General features: G+C 43.0%; 1 protein-coding gene across 1 annotated transcript; it reads left to right on the forward strand.

Annotated features, from left to right (window-relative positions):
* The first annotated feature begins 518 nt into the window (after positions 1–518).
* Positions 519–16,852, forward strand: LOC140543903 (serine/threonine-protein kinase tousled-like 2). The gene is made up of 21 exons (XM_072667210.1): positions 519–793; positions 3,683–3,765; positions 4,154–4,225; positions 4,825–4,888; positions 6,208–6,251; positions 6,910–7,008; positions 8,323–8,424; positions 8,545–8,637; positions 9,497–9,607; positions 10,306–10,442; positions 11,209–11,361; positions 11,457–11,523; positions 11,802–11,899; positions 12,008–12,089; positions 12,638–12,729; positions 12,879–12,968; positions 13,311–13,480; positions 14,366–14,504; positions 14,704–14,815; positions 14,907–15,014; positions 16,094–16,852. The coding sequence occupies exons 2-21, from the start codon at positions 3,685–3,687 to the stop codon at positions 16,265–16,267; spliced, it is 2,088 nt and encodes a 695-aa protein (XP_072523311.1). The 5' UTR covers positions 519–793; positions 3,683–3,684; the 3' UTR covers positions 16,268–16,852.
* The last annotated feature ends 141 nt before the right edge of the window (positions 16,853–16,993 follow it).

Genomic DNA, 16,993 nt, shown 5'->3' on the forward strand with positions numbered 1-16,993 from the left:
GAAGAATCTTAAGAAACTTTCTTCTATGACTTCTATGAGTGTTTCTCAACCCCGGTTCTGAAGGCACCCTGGCCTGCAAATTGTAGAGGACTCTTTGAAGCTCTGAAAGGGCTTGTTAATGAGCTAATTAGTAGAATCAGGTGTGTTGGGAGCCGGGGAAGGCACTAAAGGACCTCCAGTGTTTTGCAGGGTTGAGAAGCACTGTGTTACAGCATGGCTTAAAGTATTTGTAGCTTTTTCTTTATTTTATTTGTTGACAGTGTGTATGATTAAAACTGCACCTAATTTATTTTTTTATTTTTCAGATGAATGTTGAACACTTCTTTTTTTCCCCCCAGAAAAAACACAACACAAGTCACTGAAAGCACCAGTACTGCCACAGCATTCATGTCCATGGTGAGTGAATGTGGTAGCTGTCTTCATACCACAACTGTAGGTGTAGAAGCTACGTGATGGAGACATGTGAGATCTCAGCAGGACTATAGCAGCTCTTTATCTCCACAAATATTGACCGAGAGCCCCGACTTATCTAACCTACGTCTTCCCTTCACGGTTCTTAAAGCTGCTCCTGCATTTCCACCCAGTGTTTGGTGAAGGCGTTGCAGGACTGAAGCTGTGGGCCTCAAGCAGGGCTGCAGAAATCCCACGTTGACTCAAACACACACTATATATGGCTGTATTTTCGTGCATTGCAGCCGTGTTTTCTTCCATTTGCTGACGAATGTGGATGTATTGAGCAAAAACACCTCACCTAGTTGGAAATGGCTGTTTGAGCAAACTTTTAAGCCTGCAGGTAAACAAATGACTTTTACTAGAGCGAGCTAGCGAGCTAGCGAGCTAGCTAACACTCACTGGCTAGCTTAGCGCTGTGCTAAATATGGCAGCGCTGCCTTAACTTTTTTTTTAGTTAAAATAAAAACGTTCATTCTGTAACGTACTGTTAGCTGGGTGGATGCAAACGGCACGTTTAATTGTACGTATAAAATGTAGCTAGCTATAATAATTGTAAACAGCTAGCAAGCTAGCTAGCTTTTCCCCCAAAAAGGTGTGTTAGCATAGGCTGTTAGCTCGGTAGCTAGCGTTAGCCAGTTAGCGCTAGCGTTAGCTTAATAGCTGTCAAGCCAGCTTAACTTGTTGGTGGTTTCTATCCTTACAACCATACAGCACTCCAGCCTGTGATAAATCGGTCGATTTTTATTAATTTGACTAATTTAACGAAGTGGCCGGTGGTATCTTCTGCTTGTTAGCAAGTTAGCATAGCTAGCTAGTTAGCAAGCTAACTTAGTCGAGTGTTTATAGCTAATAGCTAGCTAACTTGTTGAGGCTCTAAGACAGGAGGAGTAAGTTAAGGTTAGCTAGCTAATGCTGCTCATATTGCACTGTTCACAAGTAGCTGAAGTTTCTATAATAAAGTGTTTATCAGTAAGCTAATTAGCTATCTAATATATTTGCATATGGCTATAGCTAGCTAGCGATCTGTAAAGTAGGCTCGTTTGTCAGCTTAGCTTTAGCTGGTGGATGTTGTTGTGCCACAGTGAAGATTGGTGGGACAGATTAGGCCTAACTAGCTAGTTAGCTCTATGTAAGAATATGAGGAGTCAGCTGAAGTGAGATCTGTTGGGCTTTGTAGGCTACAGGTTTCTGAGGTTGTCGGCCTTCAATTCTTTTAAAGCTTATTAAGCAGCAAACACTCAGAACAGTCCCAGGTGTGGTTCTGCTGTCAGCTGTCAGATGTCAGCCATAGGCATTCCTCTGTGTAAACATGGCTATAGCTATAGGAGGTAAGGGTTGTCTTTTGCCATGTCTTAAGCCATAGCCTGGCATTGATGGCAGGGGTTGGTCCTTCTAATAGATAGTCAGGCTTGTAGATGGCAGGGACTGCCACAGGTATGCTAGCTACAGGTGTCTGAAGTTGGCTGCCTCTGACCATGAGCCAGCTGTCATCCTGGTGGTCTATAAACATTGCAAAGGCTAAAGAGGGCAGAGATTGGCCAGCCATAGTGCTTCTTCTAGGTGGGAGGGGTTGGTTGGTCATCCATAATCATGCTCATAGATGGCAGGGATTGGCCTGTGCTAGCCGTAGCCATGTTTCTAGATGGCAAAGGTGTTGGTCTTCACCAGTAATGGTCCTTTCTTGTAGATGGCAGGGACTGCCACAGGTATGCTAGCTACAGGTGTCTGAAGTTGGCTGCCTCTGACCATGAGCCAGCTGTCATCCTGGTGGTCTATAAACATTGCAAAGGCTAAAGAGGGCAGAGATTGGCCAGCCATAGTGCTTCTTCTAGGTGGGAGGGGTTGGTTGGTCATCCATAATCATGCTCATAGATGGCAGGGATTGGCCTGTGCTAGCCGTAGCCATGTTTCTAGATGGCAAAGGTGTTGGTCTTCACCAGTAATGGTCCTTTCTTGTAGATGGCAGGGACTGCCACAGGTATGCTAGCTACAGGTGTCTGAAGTTGGCTGCCTCTGACCATGAGCCAGCTGTCATCCTGGTGGTCTATAAACATTGCAAAGGCTAAAGAGGGCAGAGATTGGCCTGTGCCAGCCATAGTGCTTCTTCTAGGTGGGAGGGGTTGGTTGGTCAGCGATAGTCATGCTCATAGATGGCAGGGATTGGCCTGTGCTAGCCGTAGCCATGTTTCTAGATGGCAAAGGTGTTGGTCTTCACCAGTAATGGTCCTTTCTTGTAGATGGCAGGGACTGCCACAGGTATGCTAGCTACAGGTGTCTGAAGTTGGCTGCCTCTGACCATGAGCCAGCTGTCATCCTGGTGGTCTATAAACATTGCAAAGGCTAAAGAGGGCAGAGATTGGCCTGTGCCAGCCATAGTGCTTCTTTTAGGTGGGAGGGGTTGGTCGGTCATCCATAATCATGCTCATAGATGGTAGGGATTGGCCTGTGCTAGCCGTAGCCATGTTTCTAGATGGCAAAGGTGTTGGTCTTCACCAGTAATGGTCCTTTCTTGTAGATGGCAGGGATTGCCACAGGTATGCTATCTACATGGCCTCTGACTATGTGCCAGCTGTCAGAGATTGGCTTATGCCAGCCATAGTCCCTCTAGCTAGGAGGGATTGGTGCTGTACCATTAATAGTTTTGCTTATGTATGTCCGGGTCTGGCCTGTGTTAGCCATCACCATGCTTATAAATGGTTGGGAATTGGTCTACGCCAGTCATAGTCCTTATAGATGTTGACTGGAATCATCCAAAGACATGCTTGTAGTTGGCAGCAATTGAGCTGTCAGCCGTTGCTGTGCTTATAGACGGCAGTGAATGGCATATGTCAGCCACAGCAATGCTTATATATTGCAGGGATTGGTCTGTCAGTCATGGTCATGTTTATAAATGGCAGCAATTGACCAGTCAGCCATTGCCATGCTTATAGAAGTCAATGATTGGCCTGTGTCAGCCACAATGCTTATAGAGGGCAGGGATTGGCCCTTGCTGGTCATAGACGTAAATACTGAGGGCAGTGGTCCTTCTTATGGATGACTGGGATTGGCCTGTCAGGCATAGTCATGCCAATAGATGGCAGGGATTGGCCTATACCACTCATAATCCTGTTTATAGAGGGCAGGGATTGGCTTTTCAGAGATTTTCTGTCCTGAAATGCTTCAAGTCATATGACTGCTACTTCAGTATTGACTTGTCACAGGTAGATGTTTTGTTCTCTTCTGTTTGTAGAGATGATGGACGAACTGTATAGTTTGGACCCACGCCGGCAGGAATTGCTGGAGGCCCGGTTTACAGGACTTGGTGTGGCCAAGGTTTGTAGATTATTCTTAATTTGTAGGAAAGTCAGAACAACTCCTGTGGGACCAGGCGTGATCTCATAACAAGAATTAAGGGACAATGTAGGGACAGTGAGAGAATAAGCTCATAATTGGTAATACCCTGGACATTAAAAGCGCACTGGACTAGAGAAATATAGGAGCAGGATTGCGGTGGATTTCACTACCCTAAAGTTTGAGATGATTCTGGTCAATCTACCTCAGTGGGAGGAAGAAAACAGCCTGTATGTTTGGGGCATGTTAATTCATTCCCAGTCAGTGGCTTTTGTCATGAAAAATGCAAATTTCAGTTCAAATGAGAATGACTTTTCCAGAGATGGCACTTATGGACTCTTAAATTTCATCTGCTTCATCTTTTTTGCAGGGTGCTGGCCCTAATGAGTCCTCCAACCAAAGCCTGTGCAGTGGAGGTTCGCTGAGTGACAAAGAACTTGAGGTAAGAACGGACACAACAGCATAAACTCTGAGTGAAAAAAACATTTACAACCTTTCATCCACTTTTAGTTGCATTCATTGCTGTCACCGTTAAATAAATACGCACACACAGCTTGTCCAATACATGTGGAGAGCTACTGCCAACCGAAAAGGATTCTCTGGAGCAGGTAAACATGAACCTACTGGTACCGTGCCTAATGTCAGGCAAAAGCTGGAGGGGTATGAAGTCCCCAGCATTGAGCTGTGGAGCAGTGGAACTGAGGAAATGATGGTTGGTGCTCCATCCAGTGTTTTTGGAAATGGGGATGAGGTAGGGTGGGCATCATCCAACTCCCTGACCTCACTAACGCACTTGTGGCTGAATGCATTTAAGTCCTAGTAGAAAGCCTTTCCTGGACAATAGAGACAGTTACTCCAACAAAAGCAGGAAAAAACTCTTTTCAAAAGAAACAATGAATGAGCATGTGTCCCAATATTTTGTCCGTTGTGTGGATGTAAACAGAGCGAATGTGCCGTAAAAACTAGTTAATTTAATTTGGATGCATTGTTTTGTCATTTTTCTGTTTAATATTGTTTCTCTCTGTGTGTGTTTGATACCAGACGCCAGAGAAGAAGAGCAGTGAGCAGCGAACGAGGAAAAGAAAAGGCGACAGTTATGACCCAGGTAAAATGTTTGACATTAGAGTCGCACTGATAGAAATTGGTCTGACAATTAACATCTTGTTACTGTTAATATATATATATATATATATATATATATATATATATATATATATATATACACACACACACACACACACACACACTCACTCACTGTGTAGCAGCAGTGCAATGCATTAAATTGTGCAGATACGGACCAGTAGCTTAAACAGATAATTTTCACATCAACCATCAGAATGTGGTGGTGCCAGAAGGAATGGTTTGAGTATTTCTAGAACTGCTGGTCTCCAGGGATTTTCAACTCAACAGTGTAGAGTTTACGCCGAAGTGGCATTTCTGCAGATGGAGACGCATTGGTAAGAGACGTCAACAGGGAATGGCCAGACTGGTTGAAGCTGACAGAACAGCAAGGCTACAGGAACTCATATAAATACTTTTACAGTTGTGGTGAGCAGAAAAGCATCTCAGAGTCTACAACGCGTCCAACCTTGTCCAACCTACAGCAGCAGAAGACAGTGTTGGGTTCCACTGCTTTCAGCTAAGAACAGAAAGCTGAGGCTGCAGTGGCTCAGCACAGGCTCACCAACACTGGACACATGAAAAACGGAGCCTGGTCTGATGAATCTCAATTTCACACAAAGGCACACAAAGATGATAGGGTTAGAATTTGCCACCAACATCATAAATCCATTTAAAATCCAACCATGTGTCTGCAGTCCAGGCTTGTAGAGGTGGTGGCGTAATGGTGTAGGAAAGGTTTTCTAGGTACACATTGAGCCGCTAACACCAGTCAGTCGTCACTTGGAAGCCCATGTGAGTATTGTTGCCATACATGCGCATCACATGATCGTCTAATGGCTACTTCCAGCATGATGAGTCACCATGCCACAAAGGAAAAGTCGCTTTAGACTGGTTTCTTGATCGTGACGCCGAGTTCTGTGTTTTTTAGTGGTCTTCCCTATCCTTGGATCTGAATCCAGTAGAAAACTTTGGGATGTGGTAGAATGGGAGACTTGTGGCGTAAAAGTGCTTCTGAAAAATCGATAGGAATTGTGTGGTGCAGTTATGTCAACATGGCAACAATAGAGACTGTTAATGGACCAAATGAAGCCTCTACCCAACGTTAGCGTAGTGATCTTAATTAAATGCTCTGTGAAAAATTTAATGTGTGTGTGTGTACATAAATGCATTTCTTTATTTAGATTTTCAGAAAGTTCCCATTATGATCCACATATGAAATGCATTCAGGGCAATGTTGTTCTGAAGGGTTTGATAAAAAAGGCTAATTTTTTTTTCCCCCTACACAATTTCCCTGTTTTACAGTGAAGGGAGGTGCGCGAGGGCCTAAAATAAGCGATTACTTTGAGGTAAGTAGCTGGTTGTAATCATCTGCGTTAGTAAGCGTGAACTTCTAGCCTCTGCTTCATTCTTCTTTGTTCTTCTTTGAGGGTGCATCCAGGAACCCTAAAAGTTACTGCTGGGTTTTCCTACCGACCCTCCTCCTCCTCCTCCTCTCCTTCGGACACGGAGGCCATCTTGCCGCCTGTCCAAATTCCGGAGGAGACAAAAGAAGCGGCTTAAAATACCCACCGAAGCAGCTTCCAGCAAAGGATACAAAAGAGTACGCTACCCAGAAAGTCTGTTAACGATTTTAGAGTGAGGTCACTGTGTGCACGCCCCGAGATTACGCAATGGCATTGATTGCCTTCAAAACATTTGCAAGAAGGATGGTCAGATTCTACTGCTCATAATTACCGTAATTAAATGGACGGACCTGTCGTATATGTGCTGGCTCTCATTGCAGTGACCTCATATTTGAAAGGGATCAGCTGTCCCATTTTCCCAATTACTGATCATTCTCTCTGTTCCTCCTGCTCGATTGTTCCTCTACGTTCTTCTGGGGTAGGAGAAGAGCAGTAGCGAAAGTTTCTGGACGCTCCCTCTGTCTGTTTGAGGTCTGTTGGTTCTTCTTTGCTATTGTATTCTTTACTGCTCAGTCTGCCTCACTCTGTTGCTCTGTGTCAGTTTGCGGGGGGCAGTTGTCCTGGGACCAGTCCGGCACGGGGAATCCCACCGCTGGTCCGCTCTTCTCCGCAGCACTCTCTCTCCAACCCTGCAGCACTGGTGAGCTCACACACTCGTACATACTGACCCTGATGAGCTTTGTGCATAAGGCCTGTGTTGATTTATGGCAGTCAGTTGCTCTACCGGTTGTGTTCATGATTGAGAAAAAGCCCACATAATGAAGTGTGCTAGAAATGCATATATATAGGTGTGTCCATTATGCTCTGATGACTGATGTTTTCTTAGGGGGATGTGTTGTAAGAATGCCAAAGGTAAGCTGCCACTAAACAGTGATGAAATGAGTAGTTCCAGTGACATAAGATGACCTAAGTGGCAATGGATTTTGGGGATGGGGATGGAGTTTGGGGATTGCTGTGTCAATAAGATATCTTCGAGAAGGGATAGCACAGAGTAGAGCCGCGGATCCTTGGCAATAAAAGTTGTGATAGAGTTTATGACTTGCTTCGCTCGTTCTTAGTTTGATGGAAGCTCTGACCTAGCTTGCTCGATGGCCCTTAGGTTGGTAGCAACTAAAGACGCCGGGTTGTAGTTGCCTCCAACCAGAGCTAAAGTGCTTCCACATGCTGGCTTTTACTGCAGAGGGTGCCGGTCGGATTTCTTGCTCATCCATCTTGCGTCTTTATGTGCATGCCAAAGACTTTCCATCGTTGCACCTCCGCACTTCCGAGTTCTACCTTCGCCTTCCGTCAACATTGTGACAATCATTTAGATGTTATGTAGGTCTGATTTGCCCCCCCCCCCCCAAACAACAGCAGTTACAATTGGGATATCCTGCCATTCAATGTCCATCAGGTTCTTACCTATGTAATGTTTTGGAACTAGTTACTACTAATTTATTTATCCTTTCAGATAAAAAAAAAAAAAGCAATTAGCCATATGACTGGGTGTGCTACAAAAACTGAGCCCTGTTTGTTTAGGCTTTACTGCTTTAATTTTCCAAGATTCATTATTAATTATTTTCCTTTTCATAAACTTTTTGACCAGCTGTTTGCTTTTACACACACCAACCCATTGTCCTCTGATCCAAAGATCTGCTGTGCTTGGAGATTTTCATTCCAACAAAGCAGAAACGCACCCGTTGTTTAAATTCCAAGAACAACTGAAAGAAAATGCCATGTTTTTAAAATACTCCTGCTTTAAATGCATACCTCATCATACGTCATACACAACTGTAAAGTGTGTTTTGGGCCATCTCTGGTCTATATTTAATATACTGAAAAGAACTGCATCACACTTATTTACTATTTTGTTAAATTGGGGAATTGGAACTCACTTTGTACAGGTGTTACAGTATTTTCTTTCATTAACCAACACACTACCTATTCCCTTTCTTATATTCTCATCATCCTTTAGGTCCAGCAGAGCAGTCCTCCCTCCGTTAGCTCTGCCAGCACTGATTTGACCATGAGCTCGGGAAAGCCTCTGCCTGCGAACTCCTCACACAGACCTGCACAGGTAAGCTGTAAAAGCACAGCTGCGGTCAAGGCAAAGCCTAGTGTAATCACTGAATGTTCTGTATCCTTTATTTATTTATTTATTTATTTATTTTTCTTCCCCAACTCTCTGTGGATGCAGACGGATTTGACAATGGATAAGCTCCTCGCGCTAGAAAACAACAAGAACTCCGACTTGGAGAAGAAGGAGGGACGAATAGACGACCTGTTGCGGGTAAGCTGTACAGTAGAACAGTGGGCCAGTTTTGCTAAAGCCAGATTAAGCTGAAATCTAGGATCAGCGTCTGGGAAAAGGGGCCCAATGTGTCTGTTATGCATGACTAGCATTTCATTATGTAATATTTGGATTACCCAACCCATGCATATTCTCCCCCATCCCATGCAATGCTTCCGACACATGCCTCCTCCGACCTGTGCCCATCCAGCCAGCCAGCGCCTCTTTTTCTGACCTGCTGCTGTCACTGGACAGCCGACATGCTCAGAGGAAAAAGCTGTGTAACTCTGGTGGCTCTGATGCATCAGCCAGCAGATGCTAGTACCGGTCAACATTGCTCTGGTGTGATGTGGGGAGAATGTGGCATCTCCATCTCTTGGAGAGAATTGTGCTCTCTCAGGGCCCTGGCTGCTGATGGCTAGCAGCATGAACAGGAATCGAACTAGTGATCCCCTGGTCATAGTGACGGCACCTTATTCCACTGGACCAATCTGGGGCCCTAGAACCAGTCGGGTTTCGAGTTTGGTTTCAATGTACACTATTATCCACGAGCCACTCATGTAAAAATGTCAAGGAAAAATGAGGTGAAAAAACGGTGGATAATGACACAAGTGCAGCTGCAACAGACATCAGAAGAAATAGGTTCCTAAATTTGTTCTTGGTGAAAACAAAGTTCCAACTAAAATAAAAACAAGAGCAAAGTTTATGTAGAGCTTCTTTTAATGTTTAGTGTAAGATATAATATTATACCCTTTAAGGACTTTCTCCAACTGAACGTCCGCTTCAAGAACCATTCAGGACTCTTTATTTAATACTACTGTTGGGTCTTGATAATGCATCTACTCACTTTCGTCTTCAGGAAAACTGTGACTTGAGGAGGCAGATCGATGAGCAGCAGAAAATGCTGGAACGGTTCAAGGAGCGACTTAACAAGTGCGTCACAATGAGCAAGAAGCTTCTGATAGAAAAGGTGAGTGTTTGATTGATTGGTTCAGGTCTGTTAGATCATCCAAAGCCGAGATGCTTCAGCACTATGACTGGCAGCAACTGGAGTCATACCGAACCATGCAGGAACTGGATTCCACAGCGTTTAGTGGATTTTCCCCACTATTACCCTTCTAAACGTTGACACCCCCTTTCTTGGCAGTGGCAACATACAAACCAGAATAACTAGTTCCTCTTTGCTCTGCCTGCTTCTCGCTGTGATTTTTGTCTAGAACATTTTTACGGATTTACCCCCCAAGTGGCGCAACTGTCTAAGTGTCTAAGGTTTGATTCTGGTGATCCCGCAGCCACAGACAGCATAGTTGGTCACACTCTCTCTGGGTGGGTAGTATGACCCTCCCATTCTAAGCTGAGCTACTAAGCCTCAGCACTATGACTGCCTTGGACTATGGCTAACTTGGAGTATAGGCATGAGCAATAGGACGATGTAATTGGATATCAGCAACAATTGACAATAATGTGACGACGATGCTTCAGAGAACTAGAGGGGCCGTATTTACAGTTGATTTATTAAATTGGTAAACCATTAGGCTCAAATCTATAGCTCTTCTAGAACCATGAAAAACCTCTTGTTTTCTGGAATATGGGGAACACATGAACTTGGGAGTACTCACACCAGCAGATGTGTTCATAAAGTGTGTTTGTGTGTGCCTGTGTTTTCAGTCTAAGCAGGAGAAAAGGGCTTGCCGGGATAAGAGCATGCAGGACCGGCTCAGATTGGGTCAGTTCACCACTGTCAGACACGGTGCCTCATTCACTGAACAGTGGACGGACGGATATGCCTTTCAGAACCTCATCAAGTAAGTCTCCCTATAATGTATTCCTGATATTACGTAGCGGTGGTTGGCACCTTTGTGAACGTTGACACCCCTTTGTGTGACAGGGGCAACATACAGAACAGTGAACTCTTTCTCTCCTTCATTTGGCAGAATGTTCAAAAACATATATTTAGCTCCCAAGTGGCTCAGCTGTCTAAGCGTTGGCTACATTATCAGGGGAACGGTAGTTTGATGGCCAGAAATCATAACTGACATTGTGTAACTGTCAGTGTGAGGCCGCTGGGGGTCTCCTCCAAGCATGTTGAGCTGTCCCGTGATGTCGCGTTAGCAGAAGTTCTAAAAGAAGCAGTGTTCCGGGCTTTATTTTAGAGGAAGCATGTGACAACCCTCACTCCATCAGTGCTGTTAGCATCGTGATGTAACTAGTGGGTTTGAATTGGCAACTGCACAATCATAGAAAACAAGACAAGACAAGACAATAATTTGTGATAGACACAGATGGAATTTGGCTTCTGCTTTTATCCCATCCGTGCAGTGAACACACACATACACACCAGTGAAACTCACACAGTAGACAGTGAGCACCCACAGTGAGAAGAGTGAGACAGTGAGAATCCACGACCCTGTCCTCAATAGCCCAGAGCTCTAACCGCTAAACCACCACTGCCCCTGAAGTATTTAAAAATGTTAGATGGTTGCAGACATATGTTTTTCCCCTCAGTGTTAAACCTACACTTTATTTAAGTGATTTAGGTGACTGTTAAGCCTTTCTCTTGTACCATGACAGGCAGCAGGAGCGCATAAATTCAGAGCGCGAGGAAATTGAGCGGCAGAGGAAGCTTTTGGGGAAGAGGAAACCACCTTCCATGGCCCAAACCCCGCCCCCTAGCCTAGAGCCCAACAAACGAAAGAACAAGAGCAACGGAGCGGAGAATGAAGCGTACGTTACATTGTCTCTCTCACTCTTACGCTTTTGCAATTTCTTGGCAGGCTGTTTTTGGCAGTGTGCTTTAACGAGGAATGTGTCGTTCACAGGCTGTCTCTTGCAGAGTATCACGAGCAAGAAGAAATTTTCAAGCTGAGGCTTGGTTACTTAAAAAAGGTATGCTTTGACCAGAAGTGTGGTGGCTCTTGTTATTCACTGGAGCTAGGAAACTAATTAACGCCAAATTATAAATACATTTGACCTCTTTGTGCTGAAACCGAAAGTGGCACTAATGACACATTTCAGATTTTTTTGGTAGCTGAAATTTTTACGTATCAATTTAGACATTTTACTAAACTGTACCTTTTAAGGATTCTCTTTATTCATATTGTTATCAACTGTTAGATGTCTTAAAAAGTTTGAAATACAGTGTGGTGTGTTGGTCTGTTTTCCAGGAAGAAGCAGAGATTCAGGCGGAGTTGGAACGGTTGGAGCGAGTACGAAACCTCCACATACGCGAGCTGAAGAGAGTACACAACGAAGACAACTCTCAGTATGAGAAAACCCATCCATGCTATCTTTGTTTTTGCTTGTTTATTCAATTTAGATCTGACTTAATGCAACTAGTAATAACATGCATCTCTCCATTCCTTCTCTGCAGGTTTAAAGACCACCCAACGCTGAACGATCGCTATCTGCTGCTACACCTGCTCGGCAGAGGAGGCTTCAGTGAAGTCTACAAAGTGAGATTTACTTCTTAAAACGTATTCAGATTTTTTTTTATATTGTGAAAAGAGGAGTTAAATGTACATGCACATGAACATTAACAATACTATGATTCATTATGGGCTTTGTTATTAATGTCAGAAGCTGTTATTTTGAACATGATTATGAAAAAGAAGATGCACTTAATAGTTTTTCTTACAAAATAAAAAATACAGCGCATCCAACAAGACCAAAAGCCCCGCTTATATAGCAATAAAAACATGGTAGCACACAGAAAGGGTAGATCCTAGCAGATAATCCTCTTGATTAGCAGATTTAAGGCAATAAACATGTATTAAAGTAGTAAAGTAGTTTCCATTCCACTGGCAAATTTACTACTAATGTGCCTGTGGAAAGGTCCAGCTTGAGGTCCATGGTCCTCAATATGGTCTATTGAATGGCAACATAATTTCTGATATGTAGGGTTTTTAAATTTTGTCTGACTGTGCTAGCAGAATTTTTTTTTTAGTTTGAGATAAATTTGCTAGTAATAATTATATTGTTCATGTCTTCATGTACATTTCAGGCATTTGATCTTACAGAGCAGAGATATGTGGCTGTTAAGATCCACCAGCTTAACAAGAACTGGAGGGAAGAGAAAAAGGAAAACTATCACAAGTCAGTTTTTGTTGTTGTTGTTGTTGTTGTTAGCATGTTTACTGCTGTATTCATTCAAACTTTGTCTATTAAATATTTCATTACACAGTCTGTAATAGAGTGATGAGTGTGAATGATCTAGTGTGTCATTATTAATTGTTGTTCTTCAGGCACGCATGCAGAGAATACAGAATCCACAAAGAGCTGGACCATCCAAGAATAGTGAAACTCTATGACTACTTCTCACTAGACACGGACTCGTAAGTTTATTACTACATTTGCTGGATAATTTGGGATGGGAGATGATGGTTCTGGTGGTAATCAGCCTTTGAGATGTTTTAATTCTCAGTTATTTCTCAGGAAAAAGAGCCAGAACCTGAGCTAAATAGTGTAAAATAATGCAATTGATGCTATACATATTTATAATCCTTACTGCAATGAAAACAAAGTTACCGTAAATCACAGAAAAGGAAGAACACTTAATCTAGCTTCTGTGTGGAGCCGATTTCTCATTAGCTCTCTTCTTTCAGAATATTCAGGCCCCTAAGTTCCTTAATGTATGTCTCAAACTCTCTGATCTGAATGTGCCTTCGTCGCCCTAGGTTCTGCACGGTTCTGGAGTACTGTGAGGGCAACGATTTGGATTTCTACTTGAAGCAGCACAAGCTGATGTCTGAGAAAGAGGCGCGCTCCATCGTCATGCAGATTGTGAATGCTCTGAAATACCTGAACGAGATTCGCCCGCCAATCATCCATTACGACCTCAAACCAGGTGAGATCTGAAATATGCAATCTCTTTCAGGCAAGACTTGCTTCCTTGGTCCTTCACCACCAATTTCTGAAAGAAAACTCTGCAGGGAACTGCATAAAATCAACATATGGAGCACAGCGGCACGCAAGGGGCCTTTGCTCGCTTCTGAGAATCAAGAATGACGTATGCTTTCATACACCTGCAAATTCAGCTACTTCCTTCACATAATAGTAAAAAGGAGTGATTGCATTTGGGTGGGCCAAAGGCCAATCATTAACATGTGCGACCCATGCTCTGCAAATTTTATTTTTTAATTCATGACATTTTTTTTTTCCTTTCTCCCACGCATTAAACAAGGCATTCACTGCCCTGTACTACAGCTTCTCAACTTAAGAATCCCACCACATCCGTAAGCATTTATAGACTATAGCAAGGTGAACTCGTGTCGGGTCTGGGTATTTAACATTAAATACAATACACTGTATTTGAAAAAGGTCTAGGAACTGTGCTGCTGCATAAAAAAAACTATTTCTTTTATGAGGTGTGTTCACTTATTTTTACTTCGATCAATGTAATTTGAACAAAGACATCTAAACTTTCATGTGTTTGATGTGGATAAATGAATGAAATTATGAATCAGAATTCAGAATCACTTCTACACTCATTTGTGATTGCAGTACACCTTGGAGAATTTTGGTAAATTTACAGTGGAAAGTTAAATGGGTTAAAGTGGGCCTGCGTTTAGTTATTTGTGAGGATATTCATAAAATGCAGTAACCAGCCACACTGGTTTTACGGTAAAGACCACTATTGCCATCACTGCTACTAATGTATACTGTGCTGCCCATTATAGCACATTATAGAGGACTCTCTTTCTGTTTCTAACTCTGTATGGCTCTCATTTAGGTAACATATTGCTGGTGAATGGCACAGCGTGTGGGGAGATTAAGATCACTGATTTTGGCCTGTCGAAGATCATGGACGATGATAGTTATAACTCTGTGGACGGCATGGAGCTCACATCACAGGGAGCAGGAACCTACTGGTAACAGCCATGTTAATTTGTTTCAAATTATTTGTCATGACCGCATTAGACAACAGCGTGTCTGATTTGTGATTTAGTGATTCAGTTAAAGGGTGGAGTATTCTGTGTATATATGTATTTTTTTTTAATACAGCAGTTGTTTTCTCTATATTTGTTCTTTCTCTTCAGTACCTCATCTGCTATTGTTTTATTTCTGCAGGTATTTGCCCCCAGAGTGCTTTGTAGTGGGGAAAGAGCCACCTAAAATCTCCAATAAAGTGGATGTGTGGTCTGTGGGGGTCATCTTCTACCAAAGCCTCTATGGCAAGAAGGTAATCAACACACACAGAATGTAATGCACATGTTTATTTCTTTTTTTCTGTTGCCTGATATGACCATATATCTCTTCTTCACCTTTTCTAGCCATTTGGACATAATCAGTCACAGCAGGACATTCTACAGGAGAACACCATTCTTAAAGCCACTGAGGTTCAGTTTCCCGCCAAGCCTGTGGTCACTCCAGAAGCAAAGGTAGAACCTGGTGAAACGCTTCGATATGCTCTCATGCAGACGTTGACTCATGTAACACATAGAGTGATGAATCTGTTATTTGCGTGAATCGTGTAGATTTTTTTTATTGAATTTTTTTAAGAAAGGAGGATTGGTCTCATACTCGAAGCTTTCATTCTGACACCTATAAATGTAAACACTGAATGGTGAGTCATTTGTGTGAATCGTGGAGCTTTCATTTATTTTATTTAATTAATTTATTTATTTTAAAGGAAGGAGGTGGGACCTCGCACTCGTTGTTCACCTAACCCGTACATACAATATTTTATGTGTGTGAACAAAAGTAGTATTAGTGAAACATTTGGAGATCCTGAATGGGAAGTCATGATGCGTGAGCGTTGACGTTCGCTCAGTTTTCTCGTATTTGAAATTCTTTCTTCATTAGCTTTCTAGCACTGCTCAGGGACAAAAAATGGGGGTGTGTGCAAATCAGTGTTGGCAAACAAGACCACCAGCAAGACCAATAGCTAATTTCACCTGACATTCATTTGTATGGACTGTTCTAACTGATGTTGAAAGTTGAGGGGCCTGTCTTCAGATTACATAAAGTAAGCATGTCACACCATTACGGAGCCAATAGAGCACAAACGATGGGAAATGTTCATAGACCGGCCTTCTTTATAATAGCTATGGGGTCTGTAAAGGAGATTTTTGGACCAGCTGTGAGTTCCAGGGTCCTAAATGCATTTGCATAAACTGTGTTTATTGATTTATTTGTATATGCCCCCTCTATGGTCAAATGTTAATGGACACCTCCTCTTCCAGTGTTTCTTCCTAAGTCCCGACTTTTAAAGAGGAGTTTGTCCCCACTATGCTGCAGCAATAGTCGACTAGATTTTGGAACCTTGATGGGCAGATTTGATTGCGTTCAGCCACAAGAGCTTTAGCTGATCTGGGGTGACTATATAGAGATCCATCGCTCTAGAGAATGCACTGTTCCACTGCTCTACTCAGGGGTGTTTATAAAAAGGGGTGTCCACAGTTGTTTGTGTCTTTGCACTCTGATTTTGGCCCTGATTGCGTTTCCTTGTGGTTTCTAGGCATTCATCCGTCGCTGTCTGGCCTACAGGAAGGAGGATCGCATCGACGTGCACCAACTGGCAAGCGACCCGTTCCTTTTGCCTCACATCCGCAAATCTGTCGGCATCCCACCAACCTTCCCGCCTCCCGCACCATCCACATCAAACTCCTACAACAGCAGTGCCTCCAACTGACCCGCACACTGTCTGATTCTCTGAGTTTCTCAGAAGGGTTTTAAAAAGAAAAAGAAACAGAGTTGGCGGTCAAGACAAAGTGATGGGGGCGAGAGAAATGCAGGACCTGAATGAAGTTGCAGACGGTTGTAAGGAAAACATTATAACCTGCGGAACCCTGATATGTGCTCGGGAACTGCAGAAGAATGGGCCTCCTTTTAAAACCCTGCTGCAGGCGGTTATATTCACCAAGGACCCAAGATTCTTCTGAATGAAATAACCCCTCTGAGGCTCTGTTTAAAGAGAGGACTGGGGGAAAACTTGTTTATTGACCAAAGTTGAACATTGCTAGGTTGCTGGAGTTCAGGTCCCCCCTGCCCCCTCTGTAATTTTGTTTGTATTTTATGAACTGTTTTAATGGTTTATTTTACAAAACCTCTTTTTTATGCTCAGACGTTGGAACTGGAACTAAACATGTTTAACATGGTAAGCTTATTTTTTTACCATAAATATTTTTAACATTTTTTTTTTTCAATGAAAGTTCAAGTGGAAGAGCAGGAACACTTTCTGTTCGGATTTACATTAACTGCCTTTCATTCATTAAAACCAGTCATTTTTAAGCCTGCCTGATACTGGATGTCATTTTTATTGCCTTTCCTAAATCCAGAGAGATTAGAAATGAGGAGACCAGTCACTCTCGTTCTTGTTTAGATGCTCTCCATTAGGCCTGTTTACGGAGTTAAAGTT

The sequence above is a fragment of the Salminus brasiliensis genome, chromosome 22 (genome assembly GCF_030463535.1).
Source record: "Salminus brasiliensis chromosome 22, fSalBra1.hap2, whole genome shotgun sequence".
Lineage (NCBI taxonomy): Eukaryota > Metazoa > Chordata > Actinopteri > Characiformes > Bryconidae > Salminus > Salminus brasiliensis.